This window comes from Rhincodon typus, chromosome 15 (assembly GCF_021869965.1).
Source record: "Rhincodon typus isolate 14 chromosome 15, sRhiTyp1.1, whole genome shotgun sequence".
Taxonomy (NCBI): Eukaryota; Metazoa; Chordata; class Chondrichthyes; order Orectolobiformes; family Rhincodontidae; genus Rhincodon; species Rhincodon typus.
The window spans coordinates 11993485-12019444 of record NC_063346.1 but is presented as its reverse complement, the minus strand read 5'-3'; the positions used below and the strand labels follow the sequence as shown (position 1 = coordinate 12019444).

Here is a 25960-nt window from a genome sequence, read left to right as displayed (position 1 = left end):
AACGCCCTCAACCGTGTCTCCCACATCTCCCGCACCTCATCCCTCACACCCCGTCCACGCAATAAAAACCAAAAAAGAATCCCCCTCGTCCTCACGTACCACCCCACCAACCTCCGGATCCAACGCATCATCCTCCGACACTTCCGCCATCTGCAATCCGACCCCACCACCAAAGACATCTTTCCCTCCCCACCCTTATCTGCTTTCCGGAGGGACAACTCTCTCCGTGACTCCCTTGTCCGCTCCACACTCCCCTCCAGCTCCACCACACCCGGCACTTTTCCCTGCAACCGCAGGAAGTGCTACACCTGCCCCCATACCTCCTCCCTCACCCCCATCCCAGGCCCCAAGAAGACTTTCCACATCAAGCAGATGTTCACCTGCACATCTGCCAATGTGGTATACTGCATCCGCTGTACCCGGTGTGGCTTCCTCTACATCGGGGAAACCAAGCGGAGACTCGGGGACCGCTTTGCAGAACACTTACGCTCGGTTCGCAACAAACAACTGCACCTCCCAGTCGCGAACCATTTCAACTCCCCCTCCCATTCCTCAGACGACATGTCCATCCTGGGCCTCCTGCAGTGCCACAACGATGCCACCCGAAGGTTGCAGGAACAGCAACTCATATTCCGCTTGGGAACCCTGCAACCCAATGGTATCAATGTGGATTTCACAAGTTTCAAAATCTCCCCTCCCCCCACCGCATCCCAAAACCAGTCCAACTCGTCCCTGCCTCCCTAACCTGTTCTTCCTCCCACCTATCCCCTCCTCCCACCCCAAGCCGCACCTCCATCTCCTACCGACCAACCTCATCCCGCCCCCTTGACCTGTCCGTCCTCCCTGGACTGACCTATCCCCTTCCTAACTCCCTACCTACACTCACCTTTCCTGGCCCCATCCCCGCCTCTTCGACCTGTTTGTTTCCTCTCCACCTATCCTCTCCTCTATCCCTCTTCTATCCGCCTCCCACTCTCTCCCTATTTATTTCAAAACCCCCTTCCCCTCCCCCTTTTCTGATGAAGGGTCTAGGCCCGAAACGTCAGCCTCTCTGCTCCTATGATGCTGCTTGGCCTGCTGTGTTCATCCAGCCCTGCACCTTGTTGGCTCGGGTTGTTGAGGTTGGTTGGCTCGCCGAGCTGGTTTGTTGTTCCGCAGACTTTTCGTTACCATGCTTGGTAACATCCTCAGTGCAGCCTCTGTTTTCCCGCCTGGTTTTTAGGACTAGGACAGGAAATGGTTGGAGATGCCACAGCTGCAAGTTCCCCTTCAAGTCCTGATTTGAAAATATATTACCATTCCTTTATTGTTGCTGGGTTAAAATTTTAGATCTTGCTCTGTGGGTGTTCCTACACATTAAGAACTGCAATGGTTGAAAAAGGTCATTCACTACTACCTCCTTTAAGGCAAACAGGGATGGGAATAAATAGCCAGTCAAGCCCACATTAAGTGAATGAATAAGAAAAAGTGAGTTACTCTGCCTGCTCTCTTGAAGCTTCTGGGTACCCACTGCCCACAGTCATTCTTCAAGTGACCCTTACATGTGCATTAGGGGTTGGTTAGCTTCATTGGCTAGACGGCATTGGTTTACAAAGCAGAGTGATGCCAATAGTATAGGTTCAATTCCTGTAATAGCTAGACGTTACCATGAAGGGTTCTCCTTCTCAATCTCTCTCCTTGCCCGAGGCGTGCTGACCCTCAGGTTAAACCATCAGCAGTTGCCTCGCTCCCTCATAAGAGAGTAGAACTATGACAATTTTACCTTTGGTCTTTGCAAGCTATTCACCTGTGGAGAATCTCGTCTTTTTGTTAAGTGTAAAGTGATAGGACATTCCAAGCTGCTGTCGTAACAAAAGTTGTGAACTCAGCTTGAAAAGCCAGGGATGGAAGCCGGAGGTTTACGACTCAGAATGCATCCAACAGTCAAGACGAGGAATTGATGTTGTTTGGACACGGGGGAATCCAAGAATATCCTAGGGGCAGCTCCAGACCCGAGTGAGCAGAAACCCCACTACCAACCCCCAACCAAGAATATCTGAAGAAATTTCCTGCCCGGATTTTGGCTTCATGTTTGGAGTCACATTATGGGAATGTGGGGAGGGGTGTTCTCTCTCATTTCTTTAGTTAATTCCACCGTCTGCGAATTTAAACGTCTCACCTACACTGAAGACCAGCAGAACGACACGTCTCAGCTAATTAGAAAAAAAAAGACTCGCTGAAGTAAATGTTGAGAAATGCTCCTTCTGCAACGAGCAAACGATCTCTGAGGGGACAGAGACGCTGAATGCTTCGCTGCTTCCGCACACACTGCAAAAAATCTTAATGACTTCAGAGAGCTTTTGAACATTGTAATGTGTCCTCAGTGCAAACAGTGGTAAATAAATTCCAAGTTATGACTGTTGTGGAGAGATATGGAGAAATATAGCTTCACCAGGGACGGACACTAGACAAGATAATGAAGAACAGAAGGATGAAGAATGCATTGCCATCTCCCTGTCCAGAGATTGAAAATCTCATAACTAATGTCTAACGCCTTCCAGAATTGGACGCCTTTTAATTTGGATTGTAAGTGAACACAATATAGTTTCACTGACTTACTTTTGTTTCAAGTTTCTATTAATTGCATGTTTCCTTTCCACGGATTCAAATAAAATGAACAATGCTAGCAAGAGACTTGAATACAATCTTAATTGTGCTAATATCTCCTCTCAGGGTCTTGTAATTTCAAAGTGTTGTCATTAATATTTACAGCATTTTTGCTACTTTCCCTACTGGTTGCCTTATACTTCTTTTGAATTTTTGATTTTAATAAGAATGACAACAGATGGCAACAACATTCAATGAGCTGTTTGGGAGGGTACCCAGCCTGACATTAAGATTCACATCAGCAGTGATACAGTCATTGACACAAACTGCCTTTGCTTCTAGTCTCTACGACAACTGAGTTCCCTCGGACTGCTAAAATTGTCTAGACTAGGATGTCCATTCTTTCATGCATGACAGATTAATTTTGTCTTGAGCTCCCTCAACCTGGTGTTACCTGCACTGTCCATTTAATTACAGATATTAACAAATGATGCCAATATTGAAGGTGATCTTTCCTACTATTGGAAACTATTGTTCTGGAGAGATTGCCATGGTGAGACTGCTATCCAAACCTGGATCGAATTGAAACGCTCTGTGTACATCTTGTGCGCACATGTACCACATCAAGAAGTTGATATAAGAATTCAACTTTTAAGACACATTCCAGTTGTGCAACAATTTGGTTTGACTGTAGGGTTATTTGTAGTTCTCATTTAAAAACCAAAAAAAAACCTAATTGGTGCCATCAAAAGCCATAAAAACTGGAATGTATTTTGTGGTGTGTTTTGATGAGCTACATTGGCTTTGCACTGGTCCTCACACTATTATGTTAACCCAAACACATATGTTCTGTACAGGAAAAAGTTTGGAGAATGGGAGTCTTTGTACACATTTCAGTGATTCTCTGGATTCTCCTGCCCTAATGTGTTCCCTTTCATTCTCTCTTGAAGGTGCTGACTCATGCAGAGGCACACAGGCTGGTAGTCACTTGCTGACACACTTCAAATAGGAAGCACGTTGGAAACTCAGGAAGGACAGTACAGGATGGGGACATGTGATGTTTGTGATGCATGCTTAATTCAAATAGCCTGCCTCCTTCTGGCCACATTCAAGAAGGGTAAACAAAGTGAAGTACAAGAGGATGGTAAAACCGAAAGAACTGCGGATACTGTAAATTAAGAACAAGAACAAAGTTGCTGAAAAAGCTCAGCAGGTCTGGCAGCATCTGTGAAGGAAAAAACAGAGTTAACGTTTCAGGTCCGGTTCTGAGGAAAGGTCACCAGACCCGAAACGTTAACACTGTTTTTTCCTTCACAGATGCTGCCAGACTTGCTGAGCTTTTCCAGTAACTTTGTATTTGTACAAGAGGATAGTGATTGAAGAATGAAGAGTTTTGCCAGCCAGTTTACACATGGTCACAATTCTAATAGATAGGAATTCCTCTATCTTGTTGAAACTTAATTCTGATTTTATATGGTACAGTTGTCTGAAAGTGAATGAAATAAATGTTAATTACACACAAGATGGAGGAAACTAAAATTTGATAGACAAATCTGAATGAATTGCTCACCAAGCTGGCTGGTTGCAGAGAGATAGTAGGAACTGCAGATGCTGGAGAATCTGAGATAACACTGTGTGGAGCTGGATGAACACAGCAGGCCAAGCAGCATCAGAGGAGCAGGAGGGCTGATGTTTCGGGCCTAGACCCTTTCAGATGTTTCATCACCATGCTAGGTAACATCATCAGTGTGCCCTCCAATGAAGCGATGTAGTTCTTCTCCATTTGGTATTTACATGATCTGGTCTGTTGAGGTGTTTTGTGTCATTTCAGATTCTCTATTGCAAGAGTTTGTATATGGGATCTAATTCCACATGTTTATTGATAGCATTACGGGTGGAGAACCAGGCCTCTGGGAATTCCCATGCATGTCTATAGTTGGCTTGAGCTAGGGTGGTCACACCGTCCCAATTAAATTGATGGCCTTCATTGTCCGAGTGTACTGAGATGAGGGAAAGTTCATCGTGTCATTTTGCTGCTAGCTGGTATTTATTGTGGAATTAGGTCCCATATACCAACCCTTGCAAAAAGGAACCGGAAATGACACCAAACAGCTCAACAGATAAATACTAAGCAGAGTAGAACTACATTGCTTCATTGGAGGCCGCACTGATGATGTTACCTAGCATGGTGACGAAACGTCTGAAATACATCTAGCCAGTTTGGTGAGCAAATTAACAACCTCACCCACAAGCTCAGCTACAAATCTTTGCAAGAACCTTAAATCTGAATGAAATTTTTAAGGGTTAGGTGTGTGCCTCCGAGATATCTACAGTCCTCCAATTTTAGTGTTTTGTGCTACCTTAATTTTAATTGCTTTGCCGATTGGTGAGTGTGCCTTCAGCTGTCTGGAACCTTAGGTTTGGGATTCCTTCGCTAAACTTCCCAACCTCAGAAACTCTCCTTCCTCCTTTAAGGTGTCGTTAAAAATCATCCGTTTCTTCAAGCTTTGGTCAACTTCAAAAAGGTTCATGTGAACCTTTCCTTAATGTAAATCAGTGTCAAATTTTGCTGTTAACACTACTGTAAAATGTCTTGGGTCATGTAATGCAATACCCCACAGGGCTTGTAATACTAAGGTCCCAGGCTAATATTCTGGAGGTATGGGTTCAAATCCCACTATGACATTTGACTAAAATTTGAACTCAATGCAAAAATTCTGGAAATAAAAACTAACCTAAATGTAATTAAAAAGCTCAAGTGGTTCACTGATGCCCCGACAAGAGAATAAAATCTGCCATTCTTTCCTGGTCTGGCCTACCTGTGACTGTGGACCACAGCAATGTGATTGGCTCTTAACTACCCTCTGAAATGCCCTAGAGGGCTAATCAGTTCAAGGAACTGGAATGGGCAACAAATGCTGGCCATGCCAGCGATAGCCACAGTACATTGGAGAAAAAAAAAGCTTCTTCCTTAAAGGTGCCATGTGAATTCAAGCTGTTGTTCAAACAAAAGGGGTTTGAAGTAACTGGGTGAGAAATGCATTTTTGCTGAATTGAACAACTTAGTTTTTGTTAGCTGCTTGATTACGATTGTAGCTGCTCTGGCTGGCACAGAAAATATAAAGAGTAAAGCAGTAAACATAGGTGACTTGGGGAAATTATAAATCTTGCAGAGTATTTTGGAAACATCTGTAATACCAGAAGACTTGAAAACAGCTAATGTGATTCCAATCCTCCAGAAAGTACAGAGACATGACCCTGGGTATTATTGGCTAGTTATCGTGACATCAATAGAGGAAAAGAAATACTGGGCTATTATAATGGATTCAATTCAGGAACATCTATCAAGATCAAAGGTAATAAACAAAAGCCAACATTGGTTCATGAAAAGGAAGTCGAGCCTAACACATTTATTGGAAATATTTCAGGGTGTAATGAAGTTAGTGGATAAGGTATATTTGATATCTTTCCTACCACAAGCTTTTGACAAGGTGTCTCACAAAAGCCTTACAGCTAAAGCAAGGGCTCAAGAGATTAGAAAGATGCTGCAGGAAGGATGAAAATGCTTCTAACTGTAGAAAAGCAAAGATGGTTGTAAATGATAATTATTAGACGTGGTTAAGAGTCCAATAATGGTCAGTTTTAGGTCCTGTGGTAATCACAGCACTTATGACATTGATGAGGGATTGCAAGTAGTTAAGTCTGCTGATATAATAACATCTTGTCACATCAAACCTTTCAATCTTAATACTCTGAGTAGGCGTCAGTATTTGCTCGGTGGTAGCACTTTCACCTTTGAGTCAGACAATTTTGGGTTTGAGTCTCAACTGCAGAGACATGAGCAGATAAGCTCAGCTGATTCTTCAGTGCACTGCTGAGTGACTATTGCTGTTTTTCAGATGAGATATTAACCTGAAGTTTGTCTGCCCATTCAGATGGGCGTCAAAGATCAGATGGCAGTAATTTGAATGAAACGAGGGGATATCTTCCTTTTGTTATGGATAATATCATATCGAAAACAAATTGCCAAAAAAATAGATCATTTGCACCTTATCTCATTGCAGTTTATGTTACCGGTCTATGTGCAAATTGGTATGTTGCCAGAAAAGGGCATTAAACCTGGCCCTGCTTACTTACTCAGTGCAAATCACAAATTATAATACACTTTGTATACTGGAAGAAACCAAGTTCAACATCTCATACTGTATTGTATTCCTGATCTTAACGCTGGTGTAAAGGAAGTTGGTGAGTGGAGGCAATGGATGCTGTTATACTCCTTCCTTCTTGACCCAGGGAAATACTAGAGGCAGATTGAAATAGATTATTTGTTTATATTCCTGGTCATCGGAGATGCAAAATCCAGGAATGGCAAGAAATCAGGACAGAAAGAAAATTATTTGCTGTCCTAAGAACAAAGATGAAAAAAACACATTTAGTAAGATTTTGGATGTCATTAGCGAGATATTAGTTTTCACAAATGCCTGCTTAAAAATTGATCTACATAAACCATTAGGAACATGTAAACATTAAATAAGAACAGGAATAGACCTCTTGTCCCTTCAAGCTTGTTCAGGTCTTCAATAAGATTAAAATTAAACTGATTGCTACACCCCACCTACCACAATAACCTTTCACCCCACTGCATATCAAGAAGATATCGATCTAAGTATTCAAAGACTCTACTTCCACCTTTTCAGGAAAATAGTTTCAAAGGCTCGTGACCCTCTGTGAGAAAACATTAATCCTTCTCTTTGTTTTAAGTGAGTCATCCCTCACACATTTTAGACTTAGATTTTGATTTTTATTGTCATGTGTACTCATGTACAAAAGTACAGGAGTACAGTGAAAGGTGTATAATGTCACTGCGCAAGGTGCCATCTTAGGTACAAGTACCTAGGTACAGAATCATAAGAACAAGGTAAAAAGAGAGAACAAATTTAGAAGTTAAACATTACAGTAATTCTAAGTATTAAATAGAAAATAAAAGAAATAAAGCTAAAAGTCAAACATTACAGGTCACTCATTTTTAAACAGTGATCCCTAGTTCTAGATTCTCTCTCACGAGGAGATATCTTTTCCAAGTATGTCCTGTTGAGAAATCCCAGAGTCTTATATGTTTCAATTAAGTCGTCTCTTACTCTTCCAAACTGCAGCAGGTACAAGCTCACCTGCTCAATCTTCCCTCTTCAGACAATGCAGCATTTCTAGGCATTAGTTTACCTTCTGTAAAGTAGTTCCAATGCATTTACATCCTTTATTAATGATGATGACCAATATTGTATGCAGTGCTCCAGCTGTGGTCTCACCAATGCCCTGTATATCAGGAGCATTACATTCTTATTTTTGGATTTAATTCCACTCATGATAAATGATATCATTCTATTAGCTTTTCTAATTACTCGGTTTGTTTGCATACATACATACATGTCTGTAGCTCAGATCTCTGCAATCTCTCATTATTTAGACAATATGCATTTTTATTTTTCCTGCCAAAATGGTCAATTTCACAATTTCACACATTATACTCCATTTGCCAAATCTTTGCCTGCTCATTTAACTTCTCCATACCCCTGTGCAGCCTTCTTTTGTCCTTGTCACAATTTACTTTCCTGTTTATCTTTTTGCCATCAGCAAATTCAGCAGCTATACCTTCAGTTCCTTCATATAAGTTATTTATTATTGTAACATTTTAAAAATTTGAAATTGTATTATTATTGTAAATTGTAAAAGGTTGAGGCCCTAGCAATGATCCCTGTGGCCCTCCTCTCATTACATCTTGCTAACCAAAAAATGACCCATATATGTCTACTGAGATAGTAGGATTTTCTGAAGAAGGTCTAGGCCCGAAATGTCAGCCTTCCTGCTCCTCTGATGCTGCTTGGCCTGCTGTGTTCATCCAGCTCTACACCTTGTTATATCATATATGTCTACTGTCTGCTTCCTGTTAGCTAGTCAATCTTCTATCTACACCAATATGCTTCCCCCTAAATCATAAGCTTTTATGTTCTGCAGTAGCCACATCAAATGCCTTCTAAAAATCTAAGTAGAGTACATGTACTGGGTCCCCTTTATACACAACACCTGTCACTTCCTCATCAAAAAAAAAGGTTAAACATTATTTCTCTTTCACAAAAACAGTTTTACTCTGATTATTTTGAGTATTTCTAAGTGCTCTGTGATAATGTTTTAATAGCTTCTAACACGTTTCCTATGATAGCTCTTACGCTAACTGACTGCTAGTTTCCTGCTTTCAGTCCCCTCTTGTCAGCTTGTAGCCCCAACAACTTCCTGAGCACCACTTCCCTCGGTGATTGTAATTTTCTTGAGTACCTTCCTCTCTTTCATTTCTGGGATGTTACTTATATTTTCCGTAGCAAAGACTGAAGGAAAATACCTGGTAAATTTAGCTGACATTTCCTTGCTTTCCTTTGTTAACTCCACAGACTCACTTTTTATGGTACCTTCACTCATCTTGTTAACTCCTTTATTTAGAAATATGTGAAGGAACTCTTACTGTCTGTTTTATATTTCTTGCTAGCTTTCTCTTGTACTCTATTTTTTTCTCCTTACTCATCTTGCAGTAATTGTTTTTTGTATGCATTCTGGGATATAATTCTGAGGGCATCAACTGTCCTTTGGTTGTCACTCAAGGTAAAACATTTGTCATGTCTTAACATCGACAGTGAGTGCTACTTAGCATTATCACCACCAAGGGTATAGTTATTATTCCCTATTTCTGGCCCTGTCTCTTCTCTGAAATCATGGTCCTACATACTTCCCAGTTGAAGTCAATAGATAACAATCAAGAGCAGATAGCCAAGCTAGGCTGCCACGTCCATATCCCAGAATGATTGAAAGTTACTGTAACAATCTCACCTACTGAAGGTGACATCCTTAATTTTTCAAGCTGTTGCTGATGGTCCAATACTCAATATACTTCCAGAAACAAAAATAATTCATTGGCTTGGAAACATATTTGGGGATTCTAGTGACGTTGGATGCATTATGAAAATGTAAGTTCTTTCTCTCTCTTCAACAATTCCAAAACAGGAACTCTACTGGAGCAAGTATATACCAGTTTCAGAGCAACATACTAGAATACTTGACCTACTGGAACTGTTCAACTCTACACGGACTGCGGAAGTTTCAGACAGTGACATGGCGTCTCAAGAGCAATGAGGAATGGATAATAAATGGCATCCCTGCTTGTGATGTATTCCTCCCAAACATTAATTAAAGCACATAAATAATAAATGCCATATTTACTGGAGCAAGTGAGAGACTGAACATTCTGTGATGAGTAGCTTAACTCCTGACTCCCTGTATCCTCTCCATATCTAAATGATACAAGTCAGGAGCGTGATGGAATGCTCTCCTCTTGTCTGGATGGGTACACTAGCAATGACATTCAAGAAACTCAACACTATTCAGGGTAGCAGCCAGCTTAACTGGCATTCCATCCACCAACTTTAAAATCTACTCCCCACAATTATCAGAGTATCATGGTTGCAGTGTGTTGAGATTTCTGAAACACCCAGCCTAACAATTTGTGAGAATACCTCCAAAAGCTTGTGATTTCAAATAAATCTGTTGGACTATAACCTGTCGTTGTGTGACTTCTGACTTTGTCCACCCCAGTCCAACACCGGCACTTCCACATCATCAAATGATACACCATCTAACAAGGGAGTCAATGGTTACCCAAGGGTAGAGAGGAAGCTGGAGTTAAGGCCAGAGATCAGCTAGGATTTTAGTGAATGGTGGACCAGGTTAAAGGAGCCAAATAACTGTTGCTGCACATAATTCATATGTTCGTACGTTGAGCACAACATTCTCAGTCTACATTCCAGTGTAGTACTGAAGGAATGCTGCACCATCAGACTTGTCATCTTTATGATGAGACATTAAACAGGGAGCCTGTGAGCCCTCATGGGTAGACACAAAACAACGTGGTATTGTTTGAAGGAAGAACAAGGGATCTATTCTCTGTCCCAGTCAGCATGTATCACTCGTGCGCATCTTTGCCCTTTGACAAATGTGGGAGAGTTTGTTTTGGTGAGCAGGGAGACTGTGGAGGGATATGATCAAGGAGTTGAAAGTGAGGTATTTGAATGACTAAGAAGTTCATTAACTGTTCACTGTTATTGTTGGAAGTGATGGAGCAGGGCAGTGGGGATTAAGGAGATGGTTTATGTTGGGAAAGAGAAGAATGAAGTGATATTTCAGAAATAAAAACAGACATTTCTTGCAAAACTCAGTAGGTCTGGCAGCATCTGTGGAGAGAAAACAGAGTTAACATTTCGGGTTCAGTGACCCTTCTTCAGAACGAAGAGCTGATACAGACTTAGTTCTGAAGAAGGGTCGCTGGGTCCGAAATGTTAACTCTGCTTTTTTTTCCACAGAAGCTGCCAGACCTGCTGAGATTTTCCAGCAATTTCTGTTTTTATTTCTGATGTCCAGCATTTGCAGTTCAGTGTTTTTTATTGTGTTGAATGATATTTCTGTCCCAGCAAGATCCAGGAATAGTGATCATCGTATTTTGTTTCTGCAAGTGTTATTGATTTTCATCTGTTGTTGAATCGGTGAGTGATGATGATTATGACATCAGAAGAACATTCTGGAAGAAATTACTGAGCTAGGTGATATGTGAGAGCTTGGTTATCAACACAGCTGAGGTGAAAGTACTCTCAAACCATGCTTGCATCTGCTAATGTTTGGTTAGCTCCCTAAAACCTCAATAAATTGTCTTGGCCACCTCCATTAAAGATGGCATTGGTACTAACCATGAAAATAAAAGTGTGCTCCAAAGAATCAAAACAGGCAAAAATAAGTGGAAAAATATAAGAGCTGAAATAACATATTGTTATGGATTAATTAAAGCATCTGAAAAGCAAAACTGTTCTAAAAGAGATGCCGACAGCAAAACTGCATTTTTTAAAATACCTAAATTTGAGACTCATGAGACAGTATACAGTGGGTATGGAATTTGTCAGAAATAAGAATCGAGAGATTTAGATTTAATGCTAACTCAATACCAGCACCACACAAATGTAAGACTTAACTATTTCTGCCTAAAATTAACGCTGATGGTCAGAATCCCTTTTTAAAGCTATTGCAATGCATTAATTTTGCATAAAATTTAACTTAGATGATCTTCAACGTGGTATCTAGTACTTAATTTTCTACTGATCGGTAGCTCTCACTCTCACTTGTGTTGTCTCTACTGTTGGAACAATTCCTACGATGCGACATTTGATTGGCCCCCCAATATTTTAAATTTCCACATGGCATGTTATGTCGGAAATCATGTCATCGCAAAGCAACTTTGTTTTAATAAACAGGAAATTGTGGCTTACAAGTTACAAATTCCTGAACAACACAGAGCCTTCATCGAAGGGTTCGTTTGCAGTACAGCCGGAGTCCTTTTAAGTTTATCTGTAATAATCTGTTTCATTTACTACTCAGCCTAGTTCGTTGAAAGATGTCAGGTAAAAAGTAACGAAGGGTGGAGCTCAAGTCAATCCTTCACATGATTCAGTAGCAAGCTCTCACTTCACATATTTTCACATCAGGCTGCAAAATTAGGAAAAATGTTACTTTCTTATCAGAAAGCAGCAAGGCAATTTTTGGCAGTGATCCGAGACCAATTCTGGTGTCGCAACTTGGACAGGTTCAACTCAGAAAGGGGAGGTAATGGCCTAATGGTATTATCACTGGACTGTTAATCCAGAAACCCAGCTAATGTTCTGGTGGATCTGGGTTCAAATGGTGGAATTTGATTTCAATCAAAATCTGGAAATAAGAGTCTAAATGATGACAATTGTCGATTGCCAGGAAAAACCCATCTGGTTCTTTAATGCCATTTAGTGAAGAAACTACATGTCAGTTCAGACCCACAGCAAAGTGGTTCACTCTTAAATTGCTGTCTGCGTAATCAGGGATGGGCAATAAATGCTAGCCTAGCCAGTGATGGCCTCATCCTGTGAATGAATAAAACTGAAGGAAATCATCTGCAGGATTATGTGATAAAGGTGTGGGATTCAGACTAACTAAAAGGTCTTTCAAAGAATCTATGTGGACATAATAGACCAAATGTCTTCCTTCTCTGCTGTAAGGTTTTATGTGTTATCTATATCTTGCCTATTCTACACCTTTCCTTTTAGAGTATACACCATTGAAGGATTCCATTTGCAAAGTGTATACAATGTTGTGACTCTGTCTGCAGTGAAACTGCAATTGATTTATAAGCCACAGCCACAAACATCATCAGACATTAGTTTGCTGTAATGTCTGCTTTATAACTCATAATGTATCTTTCTGTTTTAAATAAACAAACCCACGAGGTAACTGATTTGTCAGTGATAATGCGTCCATTATCCTTACCATGGCACAATAATTTTATGAAATTCACCAGCTAACTCAGCAGAGACTAGAGTTTGAAAACAGGACAAGGGAATGTCCTTGGTATGTATTATGGCTAAGGTGCATTGGCAAACTAAGTTAAGGAGGACAATGCAGTGGCAGACATTTAAGTTGATATTTTAGAATGCACAGAAAACATAAAATTCAAAGGGCTGGAACCACCATCTGACTAACCATTAACTAGAAAGGGTAAAGATGGAATCAAGCTGAAAGAAAAGGCATAAAATTTTACAAAGACAAAACTGAAGAATGACTAAAGAAATGGAGGTAATAGAGAGGATGTTTCCTCTTGTAGGGAAATTTAGAATAAGGCATCACTGTAAAAAAAAATCAAGGATGACCCATTTAAACCAGAGATAAGCAAACATGTTTCATACCGAAGGCAAGTTATCTTTGGAACTCCCTTCCTGAAAAGTTGAATATTTTTAAGCGAGAGGTGTAGAGGAACTTGGTAAGCAAGGGGGTGAAAGATTATCAGGAATAGGCAGGAATGTAGACTTGAAGATGCAATCAGATCAGCTATGATCTTATTAAAGGGAAACCAAGCACAAAGGGTCGAATGGCCTACTGCACTTTGTTTGTCTGTTAACATGTGAATACTGTGGCTAAAGAGCCAAGTAACTCACATCCTGACTGCTCATGCCAACTTGGGAGTATGATGGAATACTCTCCATTTACCTGGCTGACTGCAGCTCCAAAAATATTCAAGAAGTTCAACACCCTCCAGAATGAAGTAACTTTTTTGACTGGCATCTTGTCCACACCTTGTATATTCACTCCCTCCACTAACAGTGCATGGTGATTGCAACATGTCTGGAAATGTTTACTATAGGTGCACTGAAGCACATTACAAAAGATGCTTTGACAGCATCTGCCAAACCTGTGATCTAACCAAAAAAAAGGAAAGACATGCATTTATATGGCACTGCGTGTTCGTGAGCACTCTGTGTTGCAAGATGTTTTTCAGCCAATGAAGTGCTCTTGAAATGAGTTCACTATTGTACTTTGGAAAGTGCAGCAAGAAATTTGAGCACAGTAAGCTTCCAAAAACAGCAATTACAAAATAACCAGGTAATCTGTTTTTGTAATGTTGGTTGAAGGGTAAACATTGGCCAGGATCTCAAGAATAACACTACTTCTTCAAAATGGTATAATGGGATCTTTCAAATAAAAAAAAAAATCAATCAATAATAAAATTTGAGAGGCTAGTTATGGCCTCAGTTTAGCATCTAATCGAAAACCTTTGGTGTTGACAGCTGCTGCGATAGAAAGAAATATGCTTAATCGTCCCCTGCTCCCTTTTAGTTTGCTTTCATTTGGTATAAATATTAGTCATTAATTATTGTCAGTACTAAAATCTGGTCCACAGGTGTCAAATCATGACTGCATTATTGATTCATGGAGACCCTTTTGGACAGAGTACAGATTCACATTGATATCGGTTTGACACCGCATAAGGGAATCTGAATTGTCAATTTGTTGGTGGTGTTGAGTTGCAGCTACCAGATCCCATTGGTTGCTGTGGGAGAGCTTGAGCCCAGTCTATTTTACAGGCTGCTGTTGCTCACATTACAGTCCTGGCTCGTGACACGGAATCAAAGATTTCTTTTTTCTCTCTCTACATGCATGTATGTCTTGAAGCCAACCATCACACATTGCCCGGGATCCAGAAGTATAATACTAAAACATGCCAAAGTAGCATAACATTAACAAAGTAACATAAGTCCTATCTGACTGAGACAAACCACAGAATGCACCCTTGCATCCTGCAACTTTTTTTTATTCATTTAAAAGATGTGGGTGTCATTGGCTAGGCCAGTAATTATTGCCCATGCCTATTTGCCCAGAGGGCAGTTAAGAGACAACTGTATTGCTATGGGTCTGGAGTCACATGCAGGTCTGACTGGGTAAGGATGGTGATTACCTTCCTAAACGGATATTAGTGAACCAGATGGATGTTTCCCTGACAATCGGCAACGCTTTCATGGTTATCATTAGACTCCTAATTTCAGGGTTTTTTTTTATTGGATTCAAATTTCATCATCTGCCATGGCAGGATTTGACCCTGAATCCCCAGAACATTACCTGTGTTTCTGCATTGATAGTCTAGCGATAATATTATTAAGCAATTGTAGTGTGAGGTTTGTTTAATTTTTTCAATGATTGCACTGCTGAAATACATGGCTGGCTTTTATTGTAAAATATCCTTATCGTAAAATATACAGAAATAATATCATAACACATATATCCATATTTTGTATTGTTTAATCCTTCCTGAACCAGCACCAGTGCCCTAGTACCACTTACACCACACACGGTGGCTCAGTGGTTAGCACTGCTGCCTCACAGCACCAGGGACCCGGGTGCAATTCCACCCTCGGGCGACTGTCCGTGTGGAGTTTGCACATTCTCCCCGTGTCTGCGTGGGTTTCCTCCGGGTACTCCGGTTTCCTCCCACAGTCCAAAGATGTGCAGTTTAGGTGGATTGGCTAAGCTAAATTGCCTGTAGTGTTCAGGGGTCTGTAGATTAGGGGGATGGGTCCAGGTGGGATGCTCCAAGGGTCAGTGTGGACTTGTTGGGCCGAGGGCCTATTTCCACACTGCAGGGATTCTATGACTGTTCCTGGGAGGATGATAGTATACTGTAGAAGGAAACAGAATGACAATGATCACAATCACTGAATGAATGGGATGAAACAAAAGCTTGCCAGCACAATTTTAGAAAAGAGTTGATGAGAGCCATGTTCTCCTGGAATGCATTCTTGTACAATCTGCGTTCATTGAATAGTTCATTGAATATGCATCTGTGAATCAATTATTCCGTTCTTACATTGTCACCCCAGTCAACCATTGAAAAATATTTCCCTTGACCCTTGCAGAGCCCAAACTAAACATGTAAAGACACATTCATAGACCAATTCGTGTGATGTAATGGTAATGTTACTAGGCTAGTAATTAAAGTATCAGGCATTATTCTGGGCACATAGGTTCAAATCCCTCTCTGGCAGATGGTGAAACTCGAATTCAGTACAAAGAATCTGGAATGAAAAAGCTTGCCTTGTGGCAACCACATTGACAGTAATAAAAAAAATCTAGTTCACTAATGTTCTTGTGAAAAGGAGATCTGGGATGGCCTACATGTGACTCCAGATATTCAACAATTAGGGACGAATGCTGGTCTAGTCACACCCATGAATAATAAAAAAATTGTAAAGGCAATGAAATTTGTGAATGGTAAAATTGCAGTTCTTTTTGGGAAACTGTGGCAACCTTATACTTTGTGACAAATTTACTTTGATATGGTCTACAGATGCTAATCCACTGATTATTTCATGGTTCATCTTTGATTCAAAGATTTTTGATACTGGACTCATCTGCCAGAACTGGATTGAACAAGAACACTTCCATTCATTCCTTCTGCCAATACTGAAGACGGAAAATGACCTTATCAGAAACCATTAGAACTCAGGGATGGTTCGGAGCTCAAGATCCAGCCAGATGAAAAATCATTAGCCAAATATAAACTCAGCATCTTTTGTTGTCAAGGAGAACAAATTCCTCAGAACTGATAGTGACTGGGAAAATATCAGTTTATATGCAGAAAATAGGGAGGTGGGTGGGGTAGGGAGTAAATGATAGGATAGATACCAAAGAGAGAGAAAGATAGTTGGACACACAAAGGAATTGCTAACAATCAGGCTGGGAGGGTGAATAGTTGTTAACGGAGACTGTTAGTGACTAACAACAGGGGGTATTTAATGGCAGGCTATGTGGTAACAAGGCCTGGGACCATTCCCTCCGGGACACCCTGGTCCACACCTCCTTCACCCCAACACATCCCCACAGCCCTATGGCACCTTCCCCTGTAACCGGCGAAGGTGCAACACCTGCCCATTTAGCTCCTCCCTCCCCAGTATCCAAGGGCCCAAACATACCTTTCAGGTGAAGCAACACTTCACCTGCACTTCCCAGAATCTGGTCTATTGCATTCGCTGCTCACAATGTGGTCTCCTCCACATCGGGGAAACGAAGCGGCGACTTGGCGACCACTTCACAGAACATCTACGTTCTGCTCACAAAAAAGATCCTGAACTACCTGTTGCCTGCCACTTTAACGCACCACCCTGCTCCCTGGCCAACATCTCTGTCTCTGGCTTGCTGCAGTGTTCCAGCGAGGCCCAACTCAAGCTGGAGGAACAACACCTCATTTTCCGGTTGGGGACCCTAAAGTCCTCTGGACTCAACATTGAGTTCAATAATTTTAGGGCCTAAGCTCTCCCATGCCCCAGCCCTCTACACCACACACCAGGCCTTGTTACCACATAGCCTGCCACTACACACCCCCTGTTGTTAGTCACTAACAGTCCCCATTAACAACTACTCACCCTTCCAGCCTGATCATTAGCAACTCCTTTGTGTGTCCAACTATCTTTCTCTCTCTTTGGTATCTATCCTATCGTTTACTCCCTACCCCACCCACCTCCCTATTTTCTGCATATAAACTGACGTTTTCCCAACCACTATCAGTTCTGAGGAAGGGTCACCGGACCGGAAACGTTAACTCTGTTTTTTCCTTCACAGATACTGCCAGACCTGCTGAGCTTTTCCCGCAAAATTGTCTTTGAAATCATTGTTGGACTTGAATGTCTAAATTGACTCTTAAAATTAGCATCCAGTAGTTGAAGTCGGTACAAAAGGAATGTAGTGAAAATATCCCAAATTTCTCCTACCATATGTTCAATGAGCTGGATCTTGCTGCTGATATATTTCCCGGAATACTTGGGCAGCAATTGTTCATGTATGAGCATAGAGTGTAATTGCTTGTAAGCTATTAAACCAGGAGGGGTTGCAACTGAGCCTCGTGCTTCTCAAAGGCAATCACTGGAGGTAAGGATGAAGAGCTGACGTTATTTATGCTTAAGTTCAAGGGTTGGCAAGGAGAAGTATAGTTCCTATACCATGGCTCTGACTGAGTTCAATGCGACTTAGTTTGGATTGTGGTTGTTACTTAGAATCTTTAGATCTGTGCAACTTACTGCTAAACTGAGCAACGCCCAATAAACATTTTCTCTAAACTGCATTGCCACATAGCTGCTCTGAGCATTTATGCCCTTCAATCAGTTTGCCAATGCCATTCCCAACATTGACGCCTGATTTTGAAAGTTGCTGCCATGCATGGAACTTGGAGATCTAATGCAGAAGAAAAAAAAGTAAATGGAATGTAACTTCCAATATGTTGGCGAGCTAGTGAATTTTGTCTAGCTTTAGCCTGGGTGCAGCACTTCAGCTTCTGACAACAATGGAATTTTTCAATCTCTGCATTTTAGTAGCAGGGCGTATTGGGTTACTGATTGCGAACAAATATAGCTGTGCTGATGGAAAGGTATGCAATCCTAGACCGTCACTCTTACTGTCAGATTTAGAGTGTTATTTTCACACCACTATGATACAATATTAAAGGACTCTGTCACCTTTATGCAAAAATGTTCATAACATCCCAAAAGATTTCACCTTACGTAATTCTTTTCTTGCTGGGCTCTCCAGAGTAAAAAAAGAAATAACAGGAAGGAGAGCACAATTAGTAAGTTTAGAATTATTTTAAAAATGCATCATTAACGAAATGGATTTTACTTTTGCTGTGAAGCTGTGAATAGAAATTACAATGTGGATACAGACCCCTTAATCCATGTTTTTATTTATGCTTCATACAGGTAGTAGTCTTGCTCCAATTCACATGCCCTACTACTAGATCATTCAGGAAACATTTGGAAGAAAGCTGGAACAGGGAAAGGAGGGAGAATCACTCAAGAAGGCCATTCAGCCCAGTTTGAGTGTGCCAACTCTTTGGATGAACTGTCCAATTACCTCTGCTTTTTCCTTTGATCCTTGCCATTTCCCATCCTCTTTCATTTTCCTTCTGAAGAGTGCCAGTGAATCTACTCCCACCACGCTTTTGGGCAGTGTACTCTGAACTAGAACAGCTCACTGCCTGAAAAACATTGCCCTCATACCTTAAGATTCTTTTGTCAATTGCCTGAAATCTGAGCCCTCTAGTTACTGACCCTTCTGCAAGTGAAAGGTTACCAGGAATTGGTGAGAATCTGGATTTAAGGTAATAATAAGGTCAACCATGAAGGGGAACCTAGTGAAACACCAAAGAATAAAGGAAAAGTAGGATGAATTGATAAGGTTAGACAAAGAAGTTGTGAAGAGACTAGGGTGGATCTGTCAGATTCAATGACCTGATTTTATGATGTAAGTACACTGCCATACAATGTTAAATCCCTGATTTTGAATTCTACTCAGCTGAAAAGAAACCTAGTCCTTGATTTACAGGCATTATGCCTCTTTCTTCCTACTGCATTCAGATTAGTTCCAACAAATCACATTATTATAAGGTTATTCAGTTCACACTAGAGCATTAGACTGTTGAGTTGTAAAACTTTATAATTGGCTAAAATTTGAAACATTTAATTTTCTGGCAGGTATGAACATCTAAGGTTTGACATTTGAAGCGTGGGAATTAAAATCAGATATCCACTGTCTAAAGTGACTGGAGAATGTTATCCATCTTCCATCATATACATGTATAACATAAATGTGGACCTGTTCCAAGCTGATTAACAGAGCATTTGCAATTTTAAGGGTAGCCCTGCATATTTTCAGCATTACATCACGAGGGACCATCAAGAAATCCCTCCCTACTCTTGACTCAGTGGGAGAAATGGTTATCTCCAGTTTAGAAAGTTGTGGTTTCAATCCTGACTATAAATGTAAGCACTTTATCTAAACTGTAATAGCTCAGGGAGTACTGTATTGTCAAAGGTGTAGCCCCACCTACTTATCTAGTCAGATATAAACCATCTGATGGCACATTTTTTTTCAAAAACAGAAAGAATTCCTTTGAAACCAGGCAGAAGACTATTGGCACCAATGATTCTACTATTGAATTTCCTCTCACTTCATTTGAATTAAAGTGAAAACTTTTGTGGGCCATGGAATATGATTCTGTAAAAGGTGATAAAAGCAGATTCAAGACTAACTTTCAAAAGAGCTGGATATACCATAGCATCTTTAAAATAGTAGACTGTCACAGGGTGATTCACAAGAGAATTTGCTGAACAAAATATGACACTGAACCACATGAAGGAGATATTAGGATGTGGGTACTTTCCCAGATGACCACACATGATACATTTTCCGATTGCCACTTCTACCAATGTGTCATACTGGGTAAGGGATGTTTGAGGTAGCTCACTGTCACCAAACCTGCTCAGTCCTCGCTCTGCCTTGGGATTATCTGCTGATTGTTGATAGAGCAGGGGGTGGGTAGCTCAGCTGGTTGGGTGGTTGGTTTGTGATGTAACATGACACCACAGTGTGGGTTCCAATCCTGCACCAGCTGAGGTGAAGGTCTTGCCTCCTCAACCTTGTCCCCTGCCTGAGGCATGGGGATCGTCAGGGTAATCTCACCAGTGATCATCTCTCTATAATAAGAGAGTGGGACTCTGGTGACTTTATCTCTAACTAGTGGCAGAGGACACACCATCAAACAGTATCTACAGACCAGGCACTGTTCATAGATATCAGGAAGGCTTATGGCAATCAGTGGCATTGCATTTGGTCAGGTGTATTTACTAGAATCTCAGGAGCCAATGCCTGCTCCAACCCAAGCTAGAGTAGAACACCTTGAGCAGACTCTTAAGTAAGAGACATGGAAACATGTCATCCACACTAGCAGGCATATTACAGTCTACTGGCATGAAGGAGTGATCCCTATTATGCCAGTATCTCTTCATAGAACTGAAAAATGGATTTTAGGACACTTGTGTCACACACCGGCATAAGATCTCTTAATGTTGACCATCATTCTCGAGGGAACAAGGAACCACCCTCACCCTGACAATGAATAACTCAGTAGAACTAAACCCAGTGTTGTCATAAAGAAAAATATCAATGGTACAACTCTGAGGGGACTACAGGAACAGAGGGACCTCAGGGTTCATGTGCATAATTAAATCTGGACAAAAACACTCATCAGTCTCAAAAGAGCCAGACAAATTGAAACAGTCGTTATGAAGGCTTATAGGATCCTTGGGCTTATAAATAGAGGCATAGAGTATAAAAGCAAGGAAGTAATGCTACACCTCTCCAACTCATTGGTCAGATCACATTTGCAATAATATGATCAGTTTTGGGCATCTTACTTAAGGAAGGATGTTAAAGCCCTGGAGACAGCTCAAAGGAGATTTACTAGAATGATAGCAGCAATGAGTGATTTCAGATACAAGGAATGATGAGAGAAATTGGGCTTATTCCCCTTGCAGCAGAGAAGATTAAGAGCTGATCTTATTCAGATGCTCAAAAATTATGAACAAACTTGACAGGGTAAAGAAGATATTCCGTTTCTGCTAGTTGGTATATTGGTAAAACTCTATGATTCTATGATATGCCCATATCTTTGCTTCATCCTCCTTTCTGGCACAACTTAAATGGTTTGTATTGTCTAGCTGTGAAATACTGATTCTATCATAAAGTCTTTGCTTGCATGAAGTTAAAATTTCAAGAAGTTCTGAATATAATTTCAGCTGTTTTCAACACAATCAGATTGACACACACGTTTGAAGCTAGATCTGAATCATAAATTTTCAAAATGAATGTTCATCATTCTACATTAAAAACATTGCCAAATCAATACGACCGAATTGCTCTGTAATAATCACCAAATTGTCAGCTAACCTCAAGGCAAAACATTCTCCAATTCTAAAATTCTAGCTTCACGTATCATTTACCCTATACTCAAGGTTAAATGCAGAATTACAAGGGTTGTAACATGACACCCAATCTTAGCTACATCCCATCTATTAAATATCCGTCCTTTCCTCCCACCTTCTATTTCGCATTTACATGCTGCACCTCCACCATTTGACAAACATCTATTCTATACATACACAGATGACATTCATTATCTAGGCATCTGTCTGCTGTTTATGGGACCATGCTGTGCACAAATTAGCTGCTGCATTTCTTCTAACACAATTGTGACAATGCTTTGGAAGTGAACAAATTGTTGCGAGGTGCTTTGCGAAACATAGAAGGCTCCAGATATTGTTCTTTCTTTCTCTGCTAAATGTAGTCGCTTGGTCTGTTTTTTCAAGTGGGTTGCCTGACAGGTTCTAAAATACAAGACTTCATTTTTAAACCTATCGCTCTCCCTTGCTTACTTTAGTTTCTTGTCATGTGGAGATATCAACAAATGGTGGTTCTTAACGAAGTCTTGTCAGCAGCAAAATGAAATCTGAGTCATGGTCACAGTCCCCACCTCACACTTGATTGGGTATGCTTGCCACATATTAAGCTGGCAAAACTAAATCACAGGATGAATCTATAACATTTAAAATTGCAGAAAATGCTAAAGGGGAGAATGAAAACTTTTAAATGACTGTATAAGTGCAGCAGACATTGATGGTAATCAAGGTAATATTATGCAGCTTTCAAGTTCTCCTGTACCTAAGGCTGCACATGAGTTATGGTTAATGGGGAATTTGGTCTACACTTAAGAACTTCCAGTTGTGCGGGATTATGACTAATTGTGGCCCAGTGATGCAGGTCACATAAATAAATGAATGCAACCTTGGCAACATGTCAACTGTTCACTTTAAAAAGTAATTTAATGTCCTGGGTAGATAGAGTGACTTCCTCCCTCACAGTTGATTGAATTCAACCAAGTTGGCCAACTGTGTACAGCAGTGCTCAAGCTGGGCTCGCTCGCATGTCATACAATGCAAAGTTGTGAATCTACTTGTAATTGACTCATTCATAAAGCAGATACAGTGTGCCAGGGCTGCTCCGCTCTCCCTGAAAGCCTGAGATGATGGCTGTGACACAACCATGTAACTAAAATTAAAACCGAAAGAAATGCGGATGCTGTAAATTAGGAACAAAAACAGAAGTTGCCGGTAAAGCTCAGCAGGTCTGGCAGCATCTGTGAAGAAAAAATATCAGAGTTAATGTTTCGGGTCCAGTGACCCTTCCTCAGAATGAATGTAACCTTCGTCAAACAAATGTAACTGAGGTGTTGAGGCTTAAATTTGAGTCTTGAGCAATCTGCCTGGGATGTGTCCAAGGTACACCAAAGCCAGGGGTCCTGGGGACTGTCCAAATTGCTCTGTTGGGCTTGTGATCATAACTGTGGCAAGTTGGGGACAGCCAGCTTCTCAATACCAAGGCCTGACTGATTTAGGCCACTTGGAGGTGAGTCCGGCAGAGGGGGTAGGAATGGGAGAAGCTCCTGGTGGGGCTTGGTGTTTTGGGAACATTCTTAATTTGGAGTCATAACCAGGGCATGAAAGCTCCTAGTTGCAAGCACCACAATATGCTAAGCTTTTAAAAAGAACTTTATCAAAGGCATTTTCTCTTCAGTGACTGCTTTATCGTCAGTAGAATAGGGTGTTTTGTGGCCTGGAAAAGTAGTCTTACACATGCTCCACTGTCTTTAAATTAATTTAGGTCTGAAAATGTGCTCTGAAGATGAATTTCAAAATTTCAGTGATGCATATGCTAAAAGAAGATCCTGCCAAATTTATCAGTGGAGTGGGTGATCATTCACAAAGTGCAGTGGAGTGGGGGCCTTCCCATTGCTAAATTTGTCGCTCTTTTGTCTGTTTTGCACCAGTAATTGTTGATCTGCAAAAGTTCAACTAATCATTATTACTGATCCGGATATGTACCGATTCAAAAATAGAAAGTGCTGGAGAAACTCAGCATGTGTTGAGAGCAAAACAGAGTTCACATTTTAAGCCTGGTTATCCTTCTTCAGAATTAAAAATAGCTAAAGATTCTCTTAGTAATACCTACCGTGGACCTATCTCTCTCTCTTCTACAAAACCCTGCTTTGCCTTTTATTCTGTTACACCAGTGATCTCTAATCTGCCTCACCATCTAATCCTTCGCCAACCTTTCCCTTTGGTTTCACTTGCTCCTCCCCACCTTGGTCAACAGTAGAAATCTCACTTCTTTCCCTCGTTTCCCTTCAGTTTTGAAGAAGAGTCCTATTGATCTTGAAATATTAACTCTGTTTCTCTCCCCACAGTTGCTGCCAGATTTACTCCAGCGCTCTGTTTTTATTTTAAATTCCCAGCATCTGCAGTATTTCACTTCCATTTGAATTTCTCCTCGGGTTGCTCTAGTTAGATATATTCCTGGAGATTTCATTACATGAATTACTCCCACCCCATTCCACCAAATTAAACAGCTTCTTTTCCCACCTCCAACAGCATTGCAAGAAATAAACCAATGTGCTCAAAGAAAATTAGTGATCCACCATTTGATTTAATGCTCCAATGATTTTGCTTATGGGTTTTCACTCACAGTAATGTCCAGCAGGTTAATCCTCAACTCCTGGATACTGCAGGAACAACCTTGGTTTCCTTCTCTGTACATCCATGACCACCCATCTATATCTGAAATGTTTTAAATTTCAAAAATGTACTTTATGCATAAAATAAATGCACATAGTCACTAAAGCAGTTTGGTTTGTACAGTTGCATATGAAGAAAACAAACTAACATTGGAGTTTGACCCAGCGGTTAGCGCTGCTGCCTCACAGCGCCAAGGGCCCAGTTTGACTCCACCCTCGGGCGACTGTCTGTGCAGAGTTTGCACGTTCTCCCTGTGTCTGTGTGGGTTTCCTCTGGTTGCACAGTCCAAAGATGTGCAGGCTAGGCAGAGTGGCCATGTTAAATTGCTTGTAGTGTTCAGGGATGTGCAGGCTAAGTGGATGAGTGATGGGAAATATAGGGTTACTGCAATAGGGTAGGGGGTGGTTCTGGGTCCGGTGCTGTTCGGAGGGTCAGTGTGGACCTGATGGGCCGAATGGCATGATTCCACACTGTGGGGATTCTCTCATTCTATGAAACCAAAGGTATTGTTTACTAGTGTATTATTGTTTTTACATATATTTGACATACTGGTAGGGTCCGATAACTGAACAGACCCCGATTTAACTTTGGCAAAAAGACCTTAGATGGTGGTCTTTCCCACTGTGTCTCGGCAGCAGCTGCCCAAGCTTTACTGAATCATTCAGCACATAGTCCTGGACCCATCTACATCTGAATAACTCAGTTGCTTAAAGGGCTGGCTTGCGATGCAGAGTGATACCAACAACGTAGCTGAAGTCACTGTGAAGGACAATCCTTCTCAACCTTTCCTCAACCTTGCGGCATGGTGACCTTCAAGTTAACTTGGTGACTTTACATTACATCTGGCGACGCCATGATTACAGTCAAAAGTTGTCTATGGTTAAATGATATGAAAATTGGAGGCTCAGTAAGCCACTTCAGCGAATCACGCACCTCCTGTGCAGAGGCCTGTGAGTTGGTTAATTTCTTAATTACAAGTTATTGTATGAAAGGGAAAACCAGAAAGGGAATAATGGAAATGAAGCAGAGGAACCCAACAATCTCAGTTTACAGCACGTCCTTTCCTGTACTTCCAGATGGCTGTGCCCTGTGTCATTTTACAAAACAGAATGGTCTCATAAATATGGTCAATATTTAATTACTAATCAGTTTTCTTTCTATTTGCAGTAGAGAATATATAATTCTATTTAAATAGGGAAATTTTATGACCTCAACATGACCCAAAATATGATATGGCTATAGAAGTAACTTTATGAAGTTACTATTGAAATGCAGCAAGTGTAGTAGCCAATTTGTGTACAGCGAAACCCCACAAACATGTGATAATGACCAGATAATTTGTTCATAGTGGTCATCTCACTACGAAATGCTCAAACCTGCACTGGAAAAGGAAAGGAGCAGTCATTTGTTGGGAAGGAGATTCTATTCATTTCACCAGAAAATGTTTAGTGAGATAAATCTTCTCAAGAATCACTGACCTGACGTTTGGCAAGAGTCCCTAAACTCTTTTGAGTGTGCAATAAATAGATTTG

General features: G+C 40.9%; 1 protein-coding gene across 3 annotated transcripts in view; it reads right to left on the bottom strand.

Moving 5' to 3' along the window:
• The window catches only part of mafa (v-maf avian musculoaponeurotic fibrosarcoma oncogene homolog a (paralog a)), a 337038-nt gene that overhangs the window by 118566 nt on the left and 192512 nt on the right, over positions 1–25960 (bottom strand). Inside the window, exons 2-3 of one of the 3 annotated variants that reach the window (XM_048606086.1) lie at positions 24379–24470; positions 15534–15650 (exon numbers count right to left, since the gene is read on the bottom strand). The exons of the other annotated variants lie outside the window; for them this stretch is intronic. Coding sequence (XP_048462043.1) covers positions 24395–24470 — 76 coding nt within the window. The 3' untranslated portion in view covers positions 15534–15650; positions 24379–24394. Of the gene's footprint in view, positions 1–15533; positions 15651–24378; positions 24471–25960 lie in introns of those variants that run through there. 3 annotated transcript variants of the gene reach the window in all.